General features: G+C 41.7%; 3 protein-coding genes across 4 annotated transcripts; 2 read left to right on the top strand and 1 right to left on the bottom strand.

The window, feature by feature from the left end:
- The first annotated feature begins 140 nt into the window (after positions 1-140).
- On the top strand, positions 141-7,563 carry rab5aa (RAB5A, member RAS oncogene family, a). 2 transcript variants are annotated; one of them, XM_080864089.1, is made up of 6 exons: positions 141-301; positions 3,539-3,756; positions 3,987-4,138; positions 4,254-4,376; positions 4,861-4,954; positions 5,383-7,563. In XM_080864089.1, the coding sequence occupies exons 2-6, from the start codon at positions 3,591-3,593 to the stop codon at positions 5,496-5,498; spliced, it is 651 nt and encodes a 216-aa protein (XP_080720215.1). In that variant the 5' UTR covers positions 141-301; positions 3,539-3,590; the 3' UTR covers positions 5,499-7,563. The 2 variants fall into 2 exon arrangements, with proteins under 2 accessions (XP_080720215.1, XP_080720214.1); XM_080864088.1 differs by having other exon boundaries at positions 142-301; positions 3,536-3,756.
- A 154-nt stretch (positions 7,564-7,717) lies between these two features.
- kat2b (K(lysine) acetyltransferase 2B) lies at positions 7,718-17,508 on the top strand. Its single transcript, XM_080864086.1, has 18 exons — positions 7,718-8,838; positions 9,661-9,787; positions 9,882-10,027; positions 10,119-10,205; positions 10,307-10,488; positions 10,579-10,770; positions 10,938-11,041; positions 11,176-11,301; positions 12,055-12,188; positions 13,127-13,335; positions 13,429-13,555; positions 13,655-13,765; positions 13,859-14,002; positions 14,104-14,218; positions 15,156-15,186; positions 15,392-15,455; positions 15,547-15,631; positions 15,894-17,508. The coding sequence occupies exons 1-18, from the start codon at positions 8,638-8,640 to the stop codon at positions 16,085-16,087; spliced, it is 2,379 nt and encodes a 792-aa protein (XP_080720212.1). The 5' UTR covers positions 7,718-8,637; the 3' UTR covers positions 16,088-17,508.
- Positions 17,509-17,599: 91 nt separating this feature from the next.
- Positions 17,600-21,831, bottom strand: sgo1 (shugoshin 1). Its single transcript, XM_080864087.1, has 9 exons — positions 21,354-21,831; positions 20,606-20,814; positions 20,414-20,457; positions 20,261-20,322; positions 19,169-20,035; positions 18,909-19,040; positions 18,549-18,719; positions 18,144-18,327; positions 17,600-18,052 (listed from the first exon to the last, which is right to left on the bottom strand). Exons 1-9 carry the CDS (start codon positions 21,496-21,498, stop codon positions 17,893-17,895), a joined length of 1,974 nt encoding a protein of 657 aa, XP_080720213.1. The 5' UTR covers positions 21,499-21,831; the 3' UTR covers positions 17,600-17,892.

Below are 21,831 nucleotides of genomic sequence, written 5' to 3'. Positions count from 1 at the left end.
GTCTGATTTTATTTGTATCTCATTAAAAACAGATATCGAGAGCTGATCATAATATACAGTCAATCAAATTTTGCCTGTTAGCGGGCGTGTCGTGTGACGTGGCACGGGGAGCGGAAGAGCTTGTTTGTGTTTTGGTTCTAAGGGGAAGTTGCGAGAAGAAAGAAAGGAGGAGACGTGACAGGATTGTTGAAATTGTTTTCTCGGTCCCCCCCTCCCCTGACACCAGCTCATCACAGTGTCCCGGGTTCTGTGTGCGAACTGCAGCGGTGCTATTTAAAGTTGTACATCGCCTGGCTCTCGGGTAACGTACTTGTCACGAATCTACGAGTTGTGGTTTGCAGCTGGCTCGGTGACATGACGCCGCCGTTTGTTTAGTTGTCATCGGTGACTTCGTTAGCTAGCTATGTCGCTAGCTAGGTGCAGCTAATGTCGATGGTGTTTGGTGGCATGGGGGATGCAGAAATGCGGGCCTTTGTCCTGTCGAGTCCGCTTGTTCTCTTGTATACCAATAGCAAAAAGCTTATAATGTCTTGTATAGCAGGTAGCATGGTAGGCTTACAGTGACTTTGCTAATAGGTGGACTGGGTTCAGTGGGTGTAATGCTAACAGTGACAGCAAGCTAACGTTAGTGTTTGTTAATTGAGGGGCTCAGCTATTCCCCTTGAATCAACATTAGCTAAACAGCACCGGCAATCAGGGTTTCAATTCGAAAGAAAAAAACAATGGCGTTAGTTTTATGCAGATAGCTGTCGTGTTGTTTTTATGTCCTTACAGCAGTCGGGAGACTAATGACACCAGACAGCTAGGAATGCTAAGCTTTGCTAACAGCATAAACGCTAACAAGCTAGAGAACAAAAACACTTTGGGGAAAATGGCGGCCCCCTCTAACATCAAAACAGACCGATAGCCACTGCTAACATAGAGCGAGTGTGTTTATAGTCAACTAAGTATCGAGGGTTCAAGCCAAATATGCACGTCGTAGTCATGTAATGCGCAGCGTTTGTTGACAAATCGTGTCATGAGTGTGGGTAAATACAGTCACTGTTCTCATTCCAGTTCCTGGAGCTTGTTTGTTTTCTTGCTGCGCGTCTTCAAGACTTCGTCTCAAGGATAAGTCGATTGAGATAAGGTTGAAATGTTTTGGCATGACCTCGCCGGTCAATTTATTGACTCGTTTCCCCAAAGCTCTTTATTTGAAATAGACCCAGAAATCTGGTGGCTGTTATCTTTACATTAATAAACTCTGTTATATGAATGCCTTCAGCCTTTAGTGTTGCGACACAAGTAAGAACGGTTTGCCACAGATGTGGGCTAGTGACGCACAGGTTTATAGTGTGTGTGAAAAAAGTAAATGCTATTTATAGAGCTCATTTTGAAATGACTGGAGTTGACCATAAGTGCAGTACAGGCACACTCATTTTGTAATCCACGTCTCAAGAACCCAATTACAAACATGGAGCTTACATAAACAGGGAACATAATAAAATATAATATTTAAGAAAAGAAATCAGAAAACAGCTGCATTCTACCAATGCTAAACAGTCAAGTAAAACAGTAGTACAAAACATTTACAGTGTGTTTGACCAAACACTGACGGACCTGAGGCTAAACTAAAAGCAGCTAAAACAGGTATGTCATTAGAGCTGATCTAAAATCATCAGTTGTTGAACCAGTCCCCATGCGCTTAGGGGCAATAACCACAAAGTCCCAGTCGACTGTAGTTTTTAGGCAAGAAGGGGACACTGAAAGAAGAAGTTAGGGTGATGATGACAGTGATTTGGAGGCAAAAATATGGAGATAAAAAGTGAATCGCACATTTGTAATGGCAGACTTTTTTTTTTATTTGCTCTGTTGCATTTGCATTTAAGCAGTCCTGGCACAGTTACTTTATAGACTGACTTGCCTATTTTTGCAATTTTGTTCAGAGTACATTCATAGCTGTATCCTCTTAGTTATCTTGCAGATTATAAGCACATGTTAACTCTTAACTTATATAATTAAGTAGCACTTTTCTTCTTGGAGCAGTCACAGCTACTACTACTCGTTCATCCCATCACACATAAATGCATACAAGTGCTTTTTTTTCTTTACCATAGCGCCTTTTCTATCATTTGCATGCACTCTAGCTCACAATGCATGGATTGCAGGCGACTCAGGGTTCAGTGCTTTCCCCAAGGATACTTCAGCATGCAGTCTAGAGTAGCCGGGGAATCTATCCATCAACCTTTCAAGCCACAGCCACAGACACTCAAATGTGTCGTATGCTATTACGTACTGCTACCTTACAGTATACTATAATTCAGTACAACATCTTCATAAACTGCCATTGAGGCTACAGCCACCACAGATTAATGCCTCTCCTCAACAGAGTGTGACTTGTGTGGTTAACAAAGGTTGCTTTGTGCTTTATTGCACTGCACCATATATGTGAGTTTGATGCGAGGCGAAAGGCCAGTTTTTGGTCAGGCACAAGATTCCACTAAATTCACCCTGTGAGGCCAGACATAAGCCGTGATTATCTCCTTACAACAGCCGTCTGTGTTTTTTAGAAATTCTGAGCTGTTCATTCCCAAATAAGTTAGTAAGCACTACATGCACGCATGGTATGCATGCATGCAATGGTTCTCGCAGTTGTACCACACTTGTGTAATGTGGGTGGGTCTTTCCCCGGCTCTCTTTCGAGTTTGCCATGAATCACTGTTGTAGTTCATGACAAGGCTTCCTTTTCCTGGTGTTACTGTAAGTTACATTCATGAAGAAGTGTCTGAAATTTCTGCATCCCCTGTCAAAAATTGCACATGCATTCAGAACAGGCCTTTGTGTGTTTGAAATGCTCGCATGTTATTTTTACTGACTTGAAATGTTCACAGAATAATTCAGTTATTAGCGTTATAAAATTGCATTTACAGCCATAATTTGCAGATAAAAAAGATAGCTAATTGATACAGGCTATCATTTTCAATGCACTGTATATGAATTATATTTGAATTTATTGATCACATAAATTTCTTCATGTTGCCTAAACTGCAGTGTGAAAACCACCTGTTTCTTTGAAACACTCTGTGTGTGAAAACCTTCTTAATTCACAACAAATTGAAGTGATACCAGTGGGTGCATGCTTGACTTTGATGTGTGCAAGTATGAGTAAGAGATGTATCATTTTTTGTATGTAGTCTGCTCTGAGGAACTTTCATTGACCTTTATGTCCCAGTCAAAATGTCAAAAGATTGCCTAATTTAGTTACTTTTTTCTAGTAGCCTATTCATTAGTCAGATTCTAGTTTTCATAAGATTTGTAATTTTATAATGATTTTCAGAGGAAGCTGATCTTATATTTATAAATTTGTTGCATGATTTGAATATATGAGTAATGCTCATTTGTCTTAAATGTCAGACTGTAATCTATACAAAAATAACTGTTCCGTTCCTGTTATGACTTGTTAAACTGCATTTGAAGGGAAAAGAAATTACAAATCTCTTAGAGTTTAATATCTGTTTTTACTCTGTGAACATGTTTGTTCTCGTGCTTCCTGCAGCAGAAGTCCCGACAGTGAGGTTCGGCACACAGGACACCTGGGATCTGACTAGGTCATGGCCAATCGAGGAGGAGCTACGAGACCCAATGGACCAAATGCAGGGAATAAGATCTGTCAGTTTAAGCTGGTGCTGTTGGGTGAATCGGCTGTGGGGAAGTCCAGCTTAGTGCTTCGCTTTGTCAAGGGCCAGTTCCATGAATTCCAGGAAAGCACAATAGGAGGTAAGGTCATGTCATCAAATCAGGATGTTTCTGACAACCTGGCAGTTCTGTTGGTTTTTTTTGTTGTTGTTGTTTGTTTTGTTAGTTTGTTTTCCTGAGAAGTCCCCATTCAGAATACTGATGCTTTTGTGTTGACACATTTATCAGCTGTTTATATGACCTCGTAAAGATATAGTTTTGGTGTCGTTAATGATCACGCAAAAATGACTCGTCTCTTCCTATCTCCACAGCGGCCTTCCTAACCCAAACAGTGTGTCTTGATGATACAACAGTGAAATTTGAAATCTGGGACACTGCAGGCCAGGAGCGTTACCACAGTTTGGCACCAATGTATTACAGAGGAGCACAAGCTGCCATTGTGGTCTACGACATCACAAACGAGGCACGTTCATCCTCGACTAAGACCCAGGCCTTCCAGAGCACTTGTAGAGCAAGTTAAAACATGAAAGTAGCATTAGATGTTGACAAGTGGTACCGTGTCTTCATTTTTATTTCAGGAGTCCTTTGCACGGGCCAAGAACTGGGTGAAGGAGCTACAACGACAAGCTAGCCCTAATATAGTCATCGCTCTGTCAGGAAACAAAGCTGACCTGGCTAACAAAAGAGCTGTGGACTTCCAGGTCAGTCTAGACAAACCTTAGACTGTGTCTTAGGCTTTCATGATTTTACTATTATTATTATTATTATTTTTTAATCTAATTTTTCTGTGACCTTTATGTGTGGAGTTTGCATGTTCTCCCTGTGTCTGCGTGGTTTATCTCCGTGTACTCCAGCTTCCTCCCACAGTCCGAGCACATGTAGTTAGTACAGTTATTTAATTGGTGATTCTAAATCTCTCATAGGTGTGACTATGGTGTGAATGGCTGTCTGTACCTCTCTGTTAGCCCTGCGACAGGTTGGCAACCCGTCTCCAATCCCACCGCAAAACTGAGTTGGATGAGGGGAGGAAAATAGGTGGATGGGTGATCACGTTCCTAGCAGACGCTGTATTCTAGAGCCATGACTTCCGTTTTTAATTATCCCCTAATTGTGTTTCTCTTATGCCTGAAGAAATGCGTGTTGGAGGATGTATTAAAAATTCGTTTGTTTACACTGTGTCAACAGGACGCCCAATCATACGCAGATGACAACAGCTTACTTTTCATGGAGACATCGGCCAAGACGTCTATGAATGTGAATGAGATATTTATGGCCATTGGTGGGTAACTTTTAGGACTCAATTTGTAGATATTTGTTTTTCTGCATATTTCTATTATTCGGAGTTAGAACTGTTCCCTCATAGCAAGAAGGTGATGGCTTGAAGCCCAGTTTAGGGCTCCTTCTGTGTGGAGTTTGCATGTTCTCTGCTACCCTGGGCTTTCTACTGTAGCTCCAGTTTTCTTCTGCTGAAAAGTACACAAGGTTTACAAAGCTGCTGTTAGGCTTGGACAATCACAAATTCCTAAGAGGTTTCAGTTCCTGCTTAAAATGCAAGTTAAAAATTAACTGGAGGACAAGGTCAAACTAGCATGATTGATGTGTTTGTTAATGATTTTTTTTTTTTATCATTTGTAGCTTCTCTTTTCTGAACATCGTTGTATTATTTATTTGTTTGTTTGTTTGTTTGTTTGTTTTGATTTCTTCCAGCAAAGAGATTGCCAAAAAATGAGCCTCAGACTGCAGGAGCAAACACTGGGCGCAGCCGGGGAGTGGACCTGACAGAAGCTGCCCAGCCAGCCAAGGCTCCATGCTGCAGTAACTAACATGAAGAACACCCTCCTCCCTACCAACCTGTATGGCAGTAACTAATGTGGTCAATGCCCCAAATGCCACTGCAGTTACTAATGCAATGTGTCACCTACTCTCTGAAACAAGAAAATATGCCCTGCACTCGCCACCCCACTCGTCCACTTTTAACAAATTCATTGCCATCACACTGATCTTTCTTTGCGGTTCTGCCTCTTTTCCTCCATTATGGTTCTGCTGCTACCCGGGGAAGCCTCCTAACCACTTTGTCTTACTTTCTGCCATCGAGCTTGTTACATCTATCGTATTATTGATAGATCAGTGATCGCAGGTATTAGAAACATTAGAGCACCCTTCCTTGCGTTGTCATCATCTTTACACCGTGTAGACATGAGTTTCATCTGGAGGAAGTGATCACTTCTGTTTTCTGGGATAGCTTAAGTCTTTAATGTTGCATTTCTAATACCAGTCTTCTGTTTTTGTTCAATTTTTTTATAACTTTGTTGATTATTGTTTACTGTAATTTTGTCAAACTTGTGGATGCACATGCTAGCATATTTAGGCGGCCTAAAAGTTAAAGAGTTACACATTCAATCTGCAGTAGAGCAGAAAAAGTTGGTTGGAGGAGTGTGTTCTTGTTAATCTCAGAAAGAGGAAAGGTGGAGGGGGCAGAGAGAAATTGTAGATTCTGTCTCTCTTGTTGTTTCTAGGGCCCTTTATCTCGTAGCTGGGAGGGGGGGGAGAATAGTTGGTCCTTATAACCCCACTCCCTCCATTAAACCCAACGTAGCACTAGTGCATAGCTTCTCACACCACCTTGTCTCCATTCTGGGCCCGTGCCTGCTCCTAGCTGTCCTTCGTGGCATTGTGCAATGTTTCACAGTATTTACTCTGTGAGTTGTCTGCAAGGACCAGTGCTGCGCAGCAAATCCCCTTGTGTCTATAAACACAGCGCAGAGGCCTCTACGGTACACGTCAGTGTCACCAACTGCCCACTTCATGATGTGTCCGTCCATAAACCTTGTGTAGACCACCCTTTTGTTGTCATACTGCGGTCTCTTGGGTTTCTGTTTTTCAACGATTTATTCTTGTGCGGTTACTTTTTCCATTGTGTCAATGTTGCTCGACTGCTGGGTTTGCACTGGGGGTAAATCGAAGGTGATAGCAGTGAGTGGGGAGTTGCAATATGTAAAGTTGCTTCTTAATTAATATCGGAATCATAAATGTTTGACATCTTCTCTTGATTAGAAAGTGCTTTAGACACGGCGGTGTGTCATTCTGTACAAAGCCCGGCCCGGGTTTGCTGTCTGGTGACAGATTACATCCTTCGACTTATTCACACGCATTTATCCGTGTGTTTTGTTGTTTTTGGCTTTTTTTTTTAACACACATTTCCACAATTAAACACACACACGCCACTGACTTGTCGTCTCCCTCCCCACCTTCCCCTATTCCCTGTAAGACCTAAACATCACTGTACATGAACATACACACAGTCTGTTACACATCATCCACACCTTTGTCAAGCACACACTCTGTCCCACCGACACACAACCCCCCTAATTGTTACACACACATGCACACACACATACAGAGTACTTTTAGTAAATAACTCTTTTTACAGGTCTGTCTTACTCATGCCTTGCACTAATGATGTTCATGAATATATCTTGTCATGATTTCAGCCAGTGTGATATATAAATATATATATATATATATATATATAAATATATAAATATAAATAATATACTGTAAATAAGGTGTTGCAGTGTAGTCTACCTTTTTCAATTTACCAGTGACAGGACTAATGCTTGCTAGGGAGTTGTCTAGATAATCATAAAAAAGTGTACAGTTAGCAGGAAGGGGAAAAAAAACAGCTACAATCTGGGTTTGGAGTTTTGTTGCTGTTCCTTTTTTTCTTTGTCTTTTTTCTTTTTTTTTTTACACATATAAATGGTTAAATTATAATCAGTGGTGGTCTTTATAAATGTATCTAGTGTTTATTAACAACAACAAAAAAATGAAATTGCATTTATTTAGTCATCTGTCTTGTATATTTCTGTCATAAAAAATATATCCAAACATGTTTTGTTTTTTTGTTTTTTAAGATTATCTCTTTACTTTACACTTCTCCATTTTTTTCTTGTCTATGCCTTGTCCAGAACTATTCCTCCTCCTACTCCTCCCTGTAAGTAGACGTGAGCTTTCAGAGGCACAGGTTGTAAAACTCCAGAGGAGTCGGACACCACGCTGCACAGTTTTTGAGCTTTCCTCTGTCTGTCCTACTACATCTCGCTAACATTGTGACGATAATTGTAGGAACAGTAAAACAACTATCAGCTGGCACAATGGCGGTTTATGAATAGATGATTTAACACATAATAAGGATGCAAATTGTAATTTTTTTTTTTTTGTTTGTTTTGCAGTGAACACTTATTTGCAGCCAGAAACATTTAAATGCAAGCATTTTACAGTACTGTTATGTAATGACCAAATAAATACTGAAATAAATTCGATCATTTATTATTGTAATCAGGCGGTGTGCATGCATGTGCGTGCCTTTATTTCCTCTGGGCCTCAATAGCTTTTTTTATTTTATTTTTTTTACTTTTTGTCTACTACTCTATATATCTGTTTGTTTTGTCCTCTGGAGGTTATGACCCACACTTTTACTTCCCTCATACTCATCATGAAACTGATGAAAGCTTCTAATCATCATCAATCCTGAACTTTAACCTTTTTTTTATTGTTGTTTGGGTGAGCATACTTAAGACATTTCCACATGTTCACTGATATGATGTGAAAATATTTTTAAGGGTCTATAAATATATTTCTAAATGGTGTTGCTATTAATTTCAGTAATTTTTCAGTATAGTCTTGGAAGTCACCTGTGCCTGAATGAAAGTATGGATCCGCTCCCACCACGTTTGACCTTGAAATTTTGCTATAAATGGTTGCATTTTGTGACCTCTCCTCTTTGAATTGTTGTGGAGTTGGCCTATCCCATGAAGGTCCCCTAGCGGAGGAAAATGGGCCTACAGCGAGAAATTGAAAATAAGGATGAGCGCCATGTCTGATCCTCCGTTTGTGGAATAGAGCGGACGGCGCAGCGAATATTCCCCGGGCTGGCGGTCCCTTCGGGTTTCGGTGGGAATCATGGCCGACAGCGCTGGGATTCAGCAAGGTTCGCCGGCCATCGGAGCCGCGGGCCTGGTTCCGGCCGCTCCTGGAGCCGGAGGCACGGAGGGCTCAGGCGCCGCTAGAGGATCCGCACGTATCGCCGTGAAGAAGGCACAACTACGCTCCTCGCCTCGGCCCAAGAAACTGGAAAAACTCGGAGTGTATTCATCCTGCAAAGTATGCCACATCTGCAAAAGCAGGGCTTTAAAGCGGGGTAGTTTTCGGGGCTCATACTTAAAGTGTGCTGCATTTCCTGGGCTTGGTTGCAATAGTTTTCAAAATGCAAGCACAGCAAAGGAAGCCATTGCCGCACTTGAGTTTCTTGTGTTTTTTCTTTTGCATGCATGAACCAGTTACTAAAGAGGTAATACTAAAAAAATAAAATCCTGACACATTAAGTGTTTTGGAGGGGCTTTTTTTACATCTGGACTTTTCAGCAGGGGCCTTGCAGCTGCAGCCTGTTACAGTATTACTGCTTCTGTCAAGGTGGGGGGTTGGTGAACGTAAACATTGGCTTGACGCTGGTTTTGGGAGTAGCTGGCTGTGTGCACAAGGTCTGGATACGCGTGTGTGTTTGTGTGCGTGTGTGTGGTCGTGCACGAGACCGTCATAGCAGGGGGGGTAAACAGAGAGGAGTTTATTGGGCTTATGCAGCGTATGATCCGCAGAGAGGGACGGGGTCTTTGTTTTGACAGGGTGACAGCTGCTGGCGGGGGCGGAGTTTGTTGTTGTTTCAGGGCGCATGCTCAGAACAGCACCTTCAGCTGATCATGTCCCCGCCCCCTGTTACTGTAGAAAGTCGGGCATAACATCTCTCGTTTAACCTGAGAGAGCCTGGAAAAGCTTTTAAGATATTTATGTAATAAAAAAGCAAAACTTAACAAGTTGAATGGTTTTCCTTAATTGTTCTATGTAATCTGCCCCCATTTATTGCTCATTTGCTGCTTTTAATATCGTCTTTGTGCCTGCTTGTACTCATTTAACCTCTATTTATCGCAGGCTGAAGGAGCCTGTAAGTGTAATGGCTGGAAAAGTCAGAACCCCCCTCCTACACCTCCTCAAACAGAGCAGCAGTCCAACGCAGTCAACCTCCAGGAGCCCTGTCGGAGCTGCTCTCACACTTTGGGTAAGTCGGCATGCCCACCAGAGAAGCTGCATCAGAAAATAATACCAAGAAGGGTAAGCTAGATGAATTTCATTGGCTTATTTCTTCTTTCCAGGTGATCATGTGACCCATCTAGAAAATGTTTCAGAGGAGGAAATGAACAGGCTTCTTGGCATTGTTCTGGATGTGGAGTATCTGTACACGTGCATTCACAAAGAGGAGGATGCTGACACTAAACAAGTCTACTTTTCCCTCTTCAAAGTAATTTTATTGCTTTACACTCGATTTGAAGCAAGGTAGAGTTTTCAGATCTCGCTCGCTTTAAACAAACGCCATCTTTTTCCATTGTCAGCTGCTGAGGAAGTCCATCCTACAGATGGGTAAACCAATGTTAGAAGCACAGGAGAGTCCGCCGTTTGAAAAGCCCAGCATCGAGCAGGTAGAGAAATAAGTCTCCACTGCACAGACTCTTTCATCCTCTGATCTTTATCTTACTTTTGATGTATTTGTTCTTTCTTTTACTCCACGTTTCTGAAATAGGGGGTGAACAATTTTGTCCAGTACAAATTCAGCCACCTGCCATCTAAAGAACGCCAAACCATTATGGAGCTGGCTAAGATGTTTCTCAACCAGATCAACTACTGGCAGTTGGAAACGCCCTCTCAAAGACGCCAAAGGGTGCCCAATGACGACGCAGCTGGATACAAAGTCAACTACACTAGGTAGCAGAGTAGACAGATATCTTGTGCCTGCCTTTCCTGCACCAGTACAGTTACAAGCTGTAAGATAATTATGGGATATGCTTGTTCCAGATGGCTCTGCTACTGCAATGTTCCTCAGTTCTGTGACAGCCTGCCCCGCTACGAGACCACTCAGATCTTTGGGCGGACGCTTTTGCGTTCTGTCTTCACTGTGATGAGGAAACAGCTGCTGGAGCAGGCCAGACAGGAGAAGGACAAGCTCCCTCCTGAGAAACGCACACTCATTCTTACACACTTTCCCAAGTAAGAGATACAGAAGGCTCACATGCAGTTAGCCACACAGGCCTTCAAGTAGCTACACTCTGGGATGTGCTTCACATCCTCAGTATGAAACCAGACCGTAGCCACTTATGTAAAGTTGACTGCTTGTTTTAATATAGTTAAGTAGTTGTTGTGATTTCTCTGCTCAGGTTCTTGTCAATGCTGGAGGAGGAGGTTTACAGTCATAACTCTCCAATCTGGAGCCAAGACTTCTTGGCAGGGGCAGCGGGAGGGCAGATTCCTATCCACACAGGTGACACGCCCTCCCACACACCCTCGCCGAAACGCCTCTCAAGATGACACTTGTTTTTTTTATGAAAAGGTTAAAGCCTATGACTGGATAAATTCAATTTCCTCTGTGGTTTTTTTTATTTTTTTTTTGTGTAGTTATAAGTGCTGCTTCAGTGGCCAGGCCGCTGTACTACAGCACCAGTCCCGTGTCAGTGGACCCGTCCACCTGCGGCAGTGTCAGTCCTGCCAGGAAGGCAGCTTCTGTACTGGAGCCAAACCCAGGTATTGCTGACAAGCCTGTTATTACTCACGAGGTTTCAGTTAAGCCAACTTATTGCGTAACAGTACAACAACAAAAAGTGTGGACCTGAGTAAAGTCAGCCTTGTTTTACACATTTAAAAGTGGAACGGTTTCTACTTTACAGCGAAATGACTCAAGTCAGCCGTCCTTTAAGATCGTTTCTAGTTTTGGAGATTTTTATGCTTTTAGTGTAACCCTGTTTTAAATGCTGCCTCTAAGATCTGTCATCACATGAAGGTGAAGTAAACCCCAGAGCTGCTTCTAACAAACAAAGTACATATAGGTTTAAAATGAAGACTGAAGATAGTAGACTTCAGATGTCCGTCACTTGTTTACCAACCATACCAACAGTACCACATCACCCCAACAGAGCACTTTGCTCTCAGACTGCAGATTAACTTGTGGGTCCTAGGATATTTAAAAGTAGAATGGGAGGCAGAGGCTTCAGCTTTCAAACATCTCATTCTGTAGAACCAGTTTCCAGGATTTCTGTCTCCACCTGCTTTCTTCTTTTTCCCTCTAACGCCAGTAACAACAGATGGCTGCCTCTCCCACAGCCTGGTTCTGTTGGAGCTTTCTTCCTGCTAAAAGGGAGTTTTTCTATCCCACTGTTGCCAAGTGCTTGCTCAGAGGGGGTCATCTGATTGTTGGGGTTTTTTTCTCTAATATTGTTTTTACCTTACAACATAAAGCCCCTTGAGTAATGAGAGCTTTCCTCTGTGTACACTCCCCAGCTGGAGAAAAGCGTAAACCTTCTGAGCCCCTTTCCCATGAGGAAAACAAGAGACCCAGGGTGGTTGGTGACATCCCCATGGACCTCATCAATGAAGTCATGGCGACTATCGCTGATCCTGCTGCCATTCCAGAGGTAACCCATTATTGTTTAGTCACAGCATGGAGCCCAATTAGTTGGAAGTGAATTTAATCTTCATATGATAAGTATGATAAGTAGTAATTTGGGCTAAAATTCTATCATTTCTATAATTATAGCCCACTTATAAGCTGTTTGTCAGAAACTGTATCCGAGTGCTTGTGAGGCCTGATGATTTCCACTTCCTCTTCTTGTATAACGCTCCCTGTTATGTTATCTTTGCCATGTCGAAAACTTAATCGCGAGCTTCATATGAAATCTGAGCCAATCACTGCGGCGCGGTGTCATCTATGAGTGGGATAAGATAACGGCCCTTTTTACACTGTTGCTGTATGTGACAAAAAGTAAAAGTGAGAAGACACACCAGCGCATATCACTCCAGCTTCTGATACACAGCTGTTTTCTTGAAACCTTTCTGTCAGTCAAGACGTCTCACATCTGTAAATCAAGTGAAGATAAACGGAAATGGCCCGTGCTCTCTTCTTCAGTTGTTTTGGGGTTACTCCTAGTTTATTTTGAAACTGGCATCACCTGCGATGCTTTTCAATCTGACTCAAGTCTTGGATTTTTAAGAGAAATAAGAAGGCACTGCAGATTTGCAAAGGGCAGTTATGTAATCTTCACAGATACCATCCAGACCCACAGCCTCTATCAGATTTTCCAGGCTGACAGTTTATAACAAGAGTAAAAAGAATTAAAGTCATTAGATAATTGTAAATCTTCTCATCCTTCCAGCCTAATCATTTTCCTGTCAGTGTCAGATCTCATGGTAATTGGTCTTAATCTCCTTCCAAGCTGCCATAATGTGTCTGTATAGCACTTCATTTATTTTTTTTAGTCGTAGGTTAATTGTCCCTGCACAAAATGTTCAAGTCCTCTGCACATCACAGCAAATTTTGGACCATGATTTATTTGATACCTTCCTGTCTGTGCAGACTAGCCTGCTATCAGCTCACTCTGCACGTGACGAAGCCGCCCGCCTGGAGGAGCGCAGGGGCGTGATTGAATTCCACGTCATTGGGAACTCCCTAAACCAGAAGCCCAACAAGAGGATCTTGATGTGGCTCGTTGGCCTTCAGAACGTGTTCTCCCATCAGCTTCCCCGCATGCCCAAGGAGTACATCACGCGGCTGGTGTTCGATCCGTGAGTGTAACTCTGCCTCATCGTCCCACCTTAAGTTCAGAGGGTTATAGAGAAGCAGATTCCCTCTGTAAAATTCATCTTTTTTTCTGGTAGGAAACACAAAACGCTGTCCCTGATCAAGGACGGGAGAGTGATCGGAGGGATCTGTTTCCGGATGTTTCCATCGCAAGGCTTCACAGAGATTGTCTTCTGTGCCGTCACCTCCAATGAGCAGGTCAAGGTGAGAGCGTGCCCAGCTTTATTTCTCAGCTTGGTGGGTATTCAGTGATATCTGGATGGCCGGCTCTAACCCTTTCCTGGTCTGACTGTGTGGTTGCAGGGTTATGGAACACATTTGATGAACCACCTGAAAGAATATCACATAAAGCATGAAATCCTCAATTTTCTCACTTACGCTGATGAATACGCCATTGGGTACTTTAAGAAACAGGTAACATTAATAACGGCCATTAGTAACAATAATATAATAAATAGAGGCAGTGCGTGGCAGCTCCAGGATAAATTATTACTTCCTCCTTATCAGGGTTTCTCAAAAGACATAAAGGTTCCCAAGTCCAAGTATGTGGGCTACATCAAGGATTATGAAGGAGCCACACTCATGGGCTGTGAGCTCAACCCCAGCATCCCCTACACAGAGTTCTCTGTCATCATCAAGAAGCAGAAAGAGGTGTGTGGGTGACTTTTAAATGAACTCTTTAATATTTTATTGATCTAAATGCTTCTTTCTGTCCCCTCAACTAAGATTTTTTTCTCATTTGTTGCCTTCAGATAATCAAGAAGCTGATTGAGAGGAAACAGGCTCAGATCAGAAAAGTCTATCCAGGGCTGTCCTGTTTTAAGGATGGAGTCCGGCAGATTCCCATTGAGAGCATTCCTGGCATACGTATGTTATTCTTTTTCAGTGTTGGGTAACCTTGGCTTTTAAAAGTAGCTTGATACATTACAAGATTATTGGCATTAAAAAGTAATGATTGCCATTACAGCATTAATGCTGAGGAAAGTAGGCCACTTACCACATACATCCTGTGCAATTAAGCTGTCCAACTTATTGGTTATATTATCTACTGGGTTTTTATGGGCTTTATCGTACATCTACCTCTATAATCACCATCAACCTTGTTAATTTCCTCGGAGTGACAGGTTAGGCAGAACTAAAAGCTAATTAATCAAATACTTTTCGGATTTAAAGGCTGTTCTCTATGAAATCTGGATGGGTGGTTATTTTCCGTATGTATGGCTACCAGCCAAGGACTAGAGCAGGTTGCACGTGAATGCAAGAATTATGATGAATTTTTTGAATTTGTTTTGTGGCAACAAGACAAGCAGTAATTGCAATGTCACACAAGAAAAACAGTGGTTGGAGACTGCAGGGCAACCAAAATTATTGCACTCAGCTCGCTATGTGCCTGCCTTTGAAGTGGTTGCTTTGAAGAAGGGAACCAGATTGTAAACCACTTCCAGTCAGCTAACATCTCTATAGAAACATTGGTGTGTCAGGACAGTGAGAAATCAGCAATAAGACTGAGTCAGCATCATGTCTGCTATTGCAAAGACTGACTGCAAGTTGTTTAGAGTCTATCTTTTTTCCAATTAAATGGGAATTCGTTGCAGACTTTTGCCAGGTTTAGAGTGCAACACGCTCAACCTCTGCGTAACTAATTGGTCATCCAACTACTTCCAAAAAAAATTCTGCACAATCATTCGCCAGCCAGCATTTTTTTGTGGTTACACGGAAGTTGCTGACCTATTCTTCCTCTAGTGACTAGAGAATGACTCCATTCTGGTGTATGAGTGTAATATTAGTTTATTTATATCAACAGGTGAAACTGGCTGGAAGCCTGTGGGCAAAGGGTAAGATGCTCCACTAATGATTTGGCTAATGTATTCACATTATATATTTGATCATTTTTGTCAACAATGATACAGTCAGACATTGTCTCTGGCCTTCATTTATGACAAAAATTTGCAGGCAATAATAACACGCATGCACATCTGGAAATAGCACTTCGCTAGCCTCAGTTTTATATCGTTTTTTCTACCATTTTTCACTCTTCAGGAAAGAACTGAAAGACCCCGATCAACTGTATAGCACTCTGAAAACTATCCTCCAACATGTGAAGGTGAGGGATAGACACGTATAATGTGGTCTACATCTGACACACACATACACAGACAAACAGTTTTCTTAAAGGACTGCTTTATGTGTTTTAGAGTCACCAGAATGCCTGGCCTTTTATGGAGCCTGTGAAAAAAACAGAAGCACCTGGGTACTACCAAGTCATACGCTTCCCCATGGGTACGTGTGTTAACAAGCACAGTTGTCTTAAAGGGGAGGAGATGAGTTACAGTTTGTGTATTACTAATTGTCTGCACTAGTCATTGCATAGTTGTACATTGTTTTGCGGTACGACAGCAGATCATTTCTAATTAAAGTCCACATCTTTTACTGTTGTTATTCAGCTGGCATTAAAGCATGAACTAAGTGGGGTTTATTTGTTAAATGCTATACTCATCCAACCACTGAAAGGTATCATAATTGAAATTTCACATTTTTACAGACCTCAAGACAATGAGCGAGCGTCTAAAGAGCCGGTACTACACGACACGGAAGCTTTTTATGGCCGACATGCAGCGAATTTTCACAAACTGTCGTGAATACAACCCTCCAGAGAGCGAGTACTACAAGTGTGCGAACCTACTGGAGAAGTTCTTCTACACTAAGATCAAAGAGGCGGGCCTAATTGAGAAGTAAACCAGAGGAAGAGATTTGTCTTCACCTGCACAAGGATGAGGGTGTCCTGGGACAATGAACTATTGTTTTAGACAATGCAAAAGACAAGCAAAGCAAAGGACACGACTACTGATTCTGGAGTAGATAGGTTTCAGAAACATATCTTAATGTAAAAGGTGCAAACGGGTCTTGGATGAACACTTTTGTAATGTTTGATGCTTGCTGGCCTAGACCATAAATCAGTAGCTTAGAATACCCTGAAAGATGGGTCACAAGGGGAAGGCCTCATTTAAGAACTGTAAGACTGTTTCCGTTTCCAGACAAAAGCATTGTAGTTTTTGTATTTGACCATGTGTCTCAGAGGCCCATGGAAAGAAAAGAAGAGCAGTAGTAAAACATTAAGCAGAGCAGGTGTTGTTTGTGTGCTGAAAGCACTGTATCATGACAGCTGATCAGAGATTAACCACCCATCTTACTTAATCTTTGTTTTCATACTGCCTTTTCTGTGTCTGCCTCCTCCTCTCAGTTGACTCAGGTAGAGATGTCATGAGGAATTGCCGCATGCGCGGTAGATTAGTGTTACCTGTGAGAAAAGGGACTGAGAGTCCAAGTTTTCCTGTCTGTAAAACTCTACTCTTGTGAGCACGCATGACGTTAATGAAGTCAAAGTTTGTCTGTGAAGAGTTCATCCTGCCAAAAGAGGAATACATACTTTAAATTTGTACAGATTTTAATGCACTTATACCCCACTGTACATTTTAAATGTGTATATAACATATATTTTCTTTCCCAGAACTGAAAAAGGACAACAAAAAAAACCCAATCTTTTGCTTTTATCGTGTCACGTAGGGCAATTTGACTATCAAAATGCACTTTTATTTTTCCAAGTATTAGTTAACATGAATGAGAGCATCTCCTTTCCTTTAGAATTTGTTTTACATAGAAATTACACTGTTGACTAAGGACTAATTTAATTATCTAGAGTATATTCTTATTTATGTGCTGTAATTTAGAAGAATGATACTTAAGGCAAGTTCTTAATTTATTATTTCTTATTTTTGTCCGGCAGATGGAGATTGATAACTTTATACTTTGGAGATAAACGAAAAGATTGTGCAATACTATGTACTTTTACTGTTTTGTAAAAAAGGTGTTTGTACTTTTCAAGCTTTAGAAAAAAAAATACCTTTTGTAATGTCTGGAGAGATAATTTCATGCTTTCTACAGTGACATAGCATTAGCCTATTTTATAGACTGAATAAAACAGAAGTGAGGCTAATTGCGTGTGTGCACTTTTTCCTACACAAAGACCTTGCTAGCCTTAATTGGGTTCAGCTGCAAACACAGCTGAGCTTCTCAGGCCCAAAAAAACGAAACAGGGCTTTGATGAGAACCAGACTATAAATGGTTTGCATGGCCAGTGTTCCTTTGCAACTACACAACACTAAAACTGATGTCCAGACCTCATTGAGTTAAGCCCAAATTTGTTGTGTTCAGATATTAACCTGTCACAATGATGTGTAAACGCTTATATGAAGTTTATTATCATACAGTAGAAGAAACATAAGCAGAATTACAAACAAACTTCTTAAAGAATTCATAATAAACAATTTAAAATTGGGAAATGGCAAAATTAGGAAATCTGAGAAGGCTAATACTACATTCACCTAAAGACAAATAACAGAAATGAAAGCTTAAGAGACATAAACATAAAGAAATATATAAAAATTATCACAGTTGTTCTTTATCACAAAGAAATCTCACTGACAGTAATACAAGAAAAAAAAAAGTAAATTAAAAATCACTTCAAAGTCAGGCAACAACTTTCAGCGACACCCAACAAAAGACTCATTGTACTTTTCAAACGGCTGATGCACGCTCCTTGAATTCCTTGGATTCTGCACAGACCTCCTGCCAGGCTTCTGCTTGAAAATTGGAGAGCGGAGGAACTGCACATCTGTGAACTTATCTCCCCGCCGAAGTTTCCTATTGAGGAGAAATGTTGAGTTTTCTTGCAGTAACAAAGAAAATAAAAACACAGTAAACCACGTGCAGTAGAGAGCGTTTGTGAGCTTACGCGTGCAACGAGGGCTCCTTGTAGTTGACCGCCATGGTACAGCGCCGCTTGCGGATAGGAACGGGGGTGGAGCATCGAGAATCAGACGAGCCTCCACAGGAAAATTTACGATGGGCTGCAGGGGACAGATTGGTCACATCACACAGACTCAAGCCCCGCCCTGCTGGCCTTACACCAAGCCCACCTGCAGGAACGTGAAGGAAAACGTGACCCGTGAGAAAGAGGAAAAAGGAAACGGGTAAATTCACACGCATACACCAGTGCAACACAACAAAAAGGTGAATCAGCCAGCCCCTTGTGCTCAAAGATGTTGGCAACAAAAGGTTATTTATCAGAAAGAGAACACTTTCACAGTGATGTGTAAACTGGACATGCAGTTTTGGATTGAATCCTGTAACAGCTTACGTTTCTTGCATGATTTGAGCCTCTTTGGAGTTTGGTGGGGTAAAAGTGGTGGAGCTTCACCGGAGGAATCTCCAAAATTGGACAGGACATTGTCTATTCTCATCATCTCAGCTTCAATCAGAGGGCTGACAGGAAGCAAACAATCATTCTCCATTCCTTCTCCACGAGCCTCTGAAGCACCAGAACAAACAAACACACACACACACACACACACACACACACACACACACACACACACACACACACACACACACACACACACACACACACACAGTTTAATTACCATTTCATACTTTTTTGTTTATGTTTATTATGTTTTTTGTTTAATTCGTTTTTTAATGGCACAAATTAAACACCTACCTTGATAATTATCATGTTCTATCTTTACAGGGTCAGGGCTGTTAGAATAGCTAAAATCAGGTGACTGATCGAGGCGACCTGCTGCCTCTTCAGAGCCTGTAGTCTTGGGACTTGCCTCTTCATCTCTGAAGACTACAAAAAACAAAATTCAATAAAATACCAGAACGTCTTCAATTATCAAATGTTAAAGAAAAAAAGAGACCAACAACAAATAAAAAATTAAACAAAAGCTGAGATTAAAAACAAATCTAAATGCTTACCAGTGATCTCTGGTTTCGGAGGGATGTTTTCCGTCTTTCTGACTGCGCTGGAGAGCCGGCCTCTTCGAGTGGTGATGCCCTTGGTCTTGTTAGGGGAAGCTGGTCTCTGTCTGGTCTTGTGAGGAACATAAAGGCTGTCTTCTGATTCAGAAGATGGAGATGAAGAGCTGGATTCACTGTGCTTGGAAATCACAGGTGAAGTTTCAGCCTGGGCCTGTCCTGTTTCTTGAGCCTCCTCACTCAAGGGTGTAATTTGCTGATTATCCTCAGCCTTGGCCCTGAATGGCGTGATGTGGACGGTCTCTTCACAGTCAAAGTCAAATGTGTCATTAAATCCCAGTGAAGTGTTGAGTTTATTGCCCTGTGCTGGAGGTGCCGTTTTGGCCCGTGTGGCTGATCGGTCCCGACTCTTTGACCTGGTTCTGGGTTTGGTATTCTCCCATGGTTTCTTTAATGGGGCACGCTCTGGTTTGCGCCCTCTCTCGGGTTTTCTTGAAACCTGTTCTGGTTTGGAGGACAGCTGCTGTTGCTGTGTCTGCTTCCTGGCGACCTGTTGTCTGCTTTTTTTGGGTGGCACTGGTTCAGGAGTAGAGTGCTGTAACTCCTCAGCGAAACCTGGATCTGCCATCTCTTGTTCTTCTAATTTTTGCATTTGACTGAGATTTTCACTGTCACTGCGAATAGGACTTGGGATCCAAGACCCAAAGCCAGGAACTGGACCTTCCTCACCCAGAATCCTCTGTTCTTGCAAACGTTCAGACCTCCTCCTGTTTTTATCTGTACGCTGACGCCGCACTCCTACTGTAGATGGCAAGGTCACCTGTTTTTCACACTGAGGATCCCCATTCTTGTTAGAGAGCTGAGGGTCTATGAAGAAACAAACGAACACGCACACACACATTAAATAATTTCAATGTCTTGACTGTAGGATTAAGATAGATGCAAATGTCAGAAGAATAAGATTGAGACAATGTCCAAAGTTACTATATTAAAAGAAAGACCTCCAATAAGTAATATATTTGGTTAATAAGTTAACAGTCATGGATAATACATAACAAAAAATCTGGGATATTGAAGTATTTTTATGCATACCTGCACAAACTGGTGAAGATTCACAGATGATGTGGTCCAGGTTCTGGCTGGTCCGCTTTCTTCTGTAATTTAAGAGGAAGCAAATCTCAATATTTCACTCAGTTTAAGGCATATAACATTTTTTATGTAAGTCATTAAGTTTTAAAACCTTACCTAACTGAATGCATGTTGTGCTTGGCATCAGTAGAAGGTTTAGTCTAAACGAAGCAAATAAATAATTCATACATTTTCTTTTACATTCAAAGTGCAGTGTCTCAAAATAATTCATATGGTCTACTAATAACTTAGGACATTCCTAATTTAAAAAATAAAATAAAAAAAAATCTGACAGCTGACAGTGCGTACCTCTGAAGCATTCGCCTGCAGAGCCTCCTGTTCTTTCAGCTTTCTCTTGAGCAGAAGCAGGTGAAGGAAGAGTGCCTGCTGCTCTCTTTTCAGCTGCAGGATCACTGCATTAGCCTGCCTCACTTTCTCCTTTTCAGCCTGCAAGGCCACAGCCAGCGCCTTGTTGTTCACCTGCACACCCATCAGGATGGTGTGCGTGGAGGTACTTCCTGAGAAAAGAAAAACGGAATCCAGTAAATGTCAGCATCATTATCAGAATATTAACACACCGTCTCACTGTGTGGTATGCTGGCTGCTCAGCTGCTGACAAAAAAGCTCTACTGAAGGCCATTAACACAGCTGTAAACGACAGCTCTCAGCCTGGCCACAATCTGTTTGAGTTGCAGCCCTCAGGCAGACACTCATTAAAAACTTGGGTTTCACAGATTCTATTTCTATTACCACAATTAATTTATATTTACATTCTGTTTATTTATTATACTTATCCCCCATGCCAGAAATCTTCACCTGCAGATTGGAAATCAGCTGACCCAGGAGCTTTATGTTCCAACTACCTTTTTTTAAACAATCTTATAGTGTGTTTCAGTAACTTCATGGATTAGTAAATGCAAGAATGTGGGTTTAACATGGATGCAGCAAACTGGAGAGGCATTCCCAATCTCGTTATTTCAATAACAACAAATTTTTTCTATTCTATTAGGTAACTTTATTGGGGGTGGGCAGAATTGACAAAAGATTATTTACTTACCACTTGTTTTGTTCATCATCCTTGACCGGCCCCCGCTGGGGGCTGAGGCACTGGCCAGACGTTTGTTCCTCTTCTCCTTCATTTTCTCCTTGATGTCCTCCAGACTTTGCTGGAAGGACTTCTTCTGGGTCCGTTCTCTCACCATGACTCGGGATCGGTTATTACGGCGAAGTTCAGTGTGCAGTTCAAAAGCTTAACGCAGTAGCAAAACGGTATATCGGAGCAAAACAAACGAGGAAGCTAATGTGCGAGCTAGCCGTTAACGTTTGTCAACGCACTTTTCACTAACTGCAGTCTGGCATTGTATTCGAAAACAGCACCAAATGAAACCTACCGGAATAAATATTTAAATCACCAACACAATCCGTTTATATGATACCACTCGAGCAAAAAACACATTTAGCGCTTAAAATGAGGAAACAAAATAATAATTTTTTTTAATCGCAGCCTCCGTCCTCCGAGAGTTGCCGTTCGAATT

The sequence above is a fragment of the Rhamphochromis sp. 'chilingali' genome, assembly GCF_963969265.1.
Source record: "Rhamphochromis sp. 'chilingali' genome assembly, chromosome: 17".
Taxonomy (NCBI): domain Eukaryota; kingdom Metazoa; phylum Chordata; class Actinopteri; order Cichliformes; family Cichlidae; genus Rhamphochromis; species Rhamphochromis sp. 'chilingali'.
Note: the sequence above shows the minus strand (reverse complement) of the source record. Positions and strands in the feature narration are given on the sequence as shown.

Bases quoted from the DNA above. Each gene is read 5' to 3' on its own strand.
- rab5aa (XM_080864089.1), top strand. From the start codon at position 3,591: ATGGCCAATCGAGGAGGAGCTACGAGACCCAATGGACCAAATGCAGGG. The intron at 4,139-4,253 runs GCACGTTCATCC...TTTTTATTTCAG, and splicing joins TCTACGACATCACAAACGAG to GAGTCCTTTGCACGGGCCAA. The intron at 4,377-4,860 runs GTCAGTCTAGAC...CTGTGTCAACAG, and splicing joins AAAGAGCTGTGGACTTCCAG to GACGCCCAATCATACGCAGA.
- kat2b (XM_080864086.1), top strand. From the start codon at position 8,638: ATGGCCGACAGCGCTGGGATTCAGCAAGGTTCGCCGGCCATCGGAGCC. The intron at 10,028-10,118 runs GTAATTTTATTG...TTCCATTGTCAG, and splicing joins TCTACTTTTCCCTCTTCAAA to CTGCTGAGGAAGTCCATCCT. The intron at 14,219-15,155 runs GTATGTTATTCT...TTATATCAACAG, and splicing joins TGAGAGCATTCCTGGCATAC to GTGAAACTGGCTGGAAGCCT.
- sgo1 (XM_080864087.1), bottom strand. From the start codon at position 21,498: ATGGTGAGAGAACGGACCCAGAAGAAGTCCTTCCAGCAAAGTCTGGAG. The intron at 20,458-20,605 runs GTACGCACTGTC...TGCTTCGTTTAG, and splicing joins TGCAGGCGAATGCTTCAGAG to ACTAAACCTTCTACTGATGC. The intron at 18,053-18,143 runs GTAAGCTCACAA...TCTCCTCAATAG, and splicing joins AAGGAGCCCTCGTTGCACGC to GAAACTTCGGCGGGGAGATA.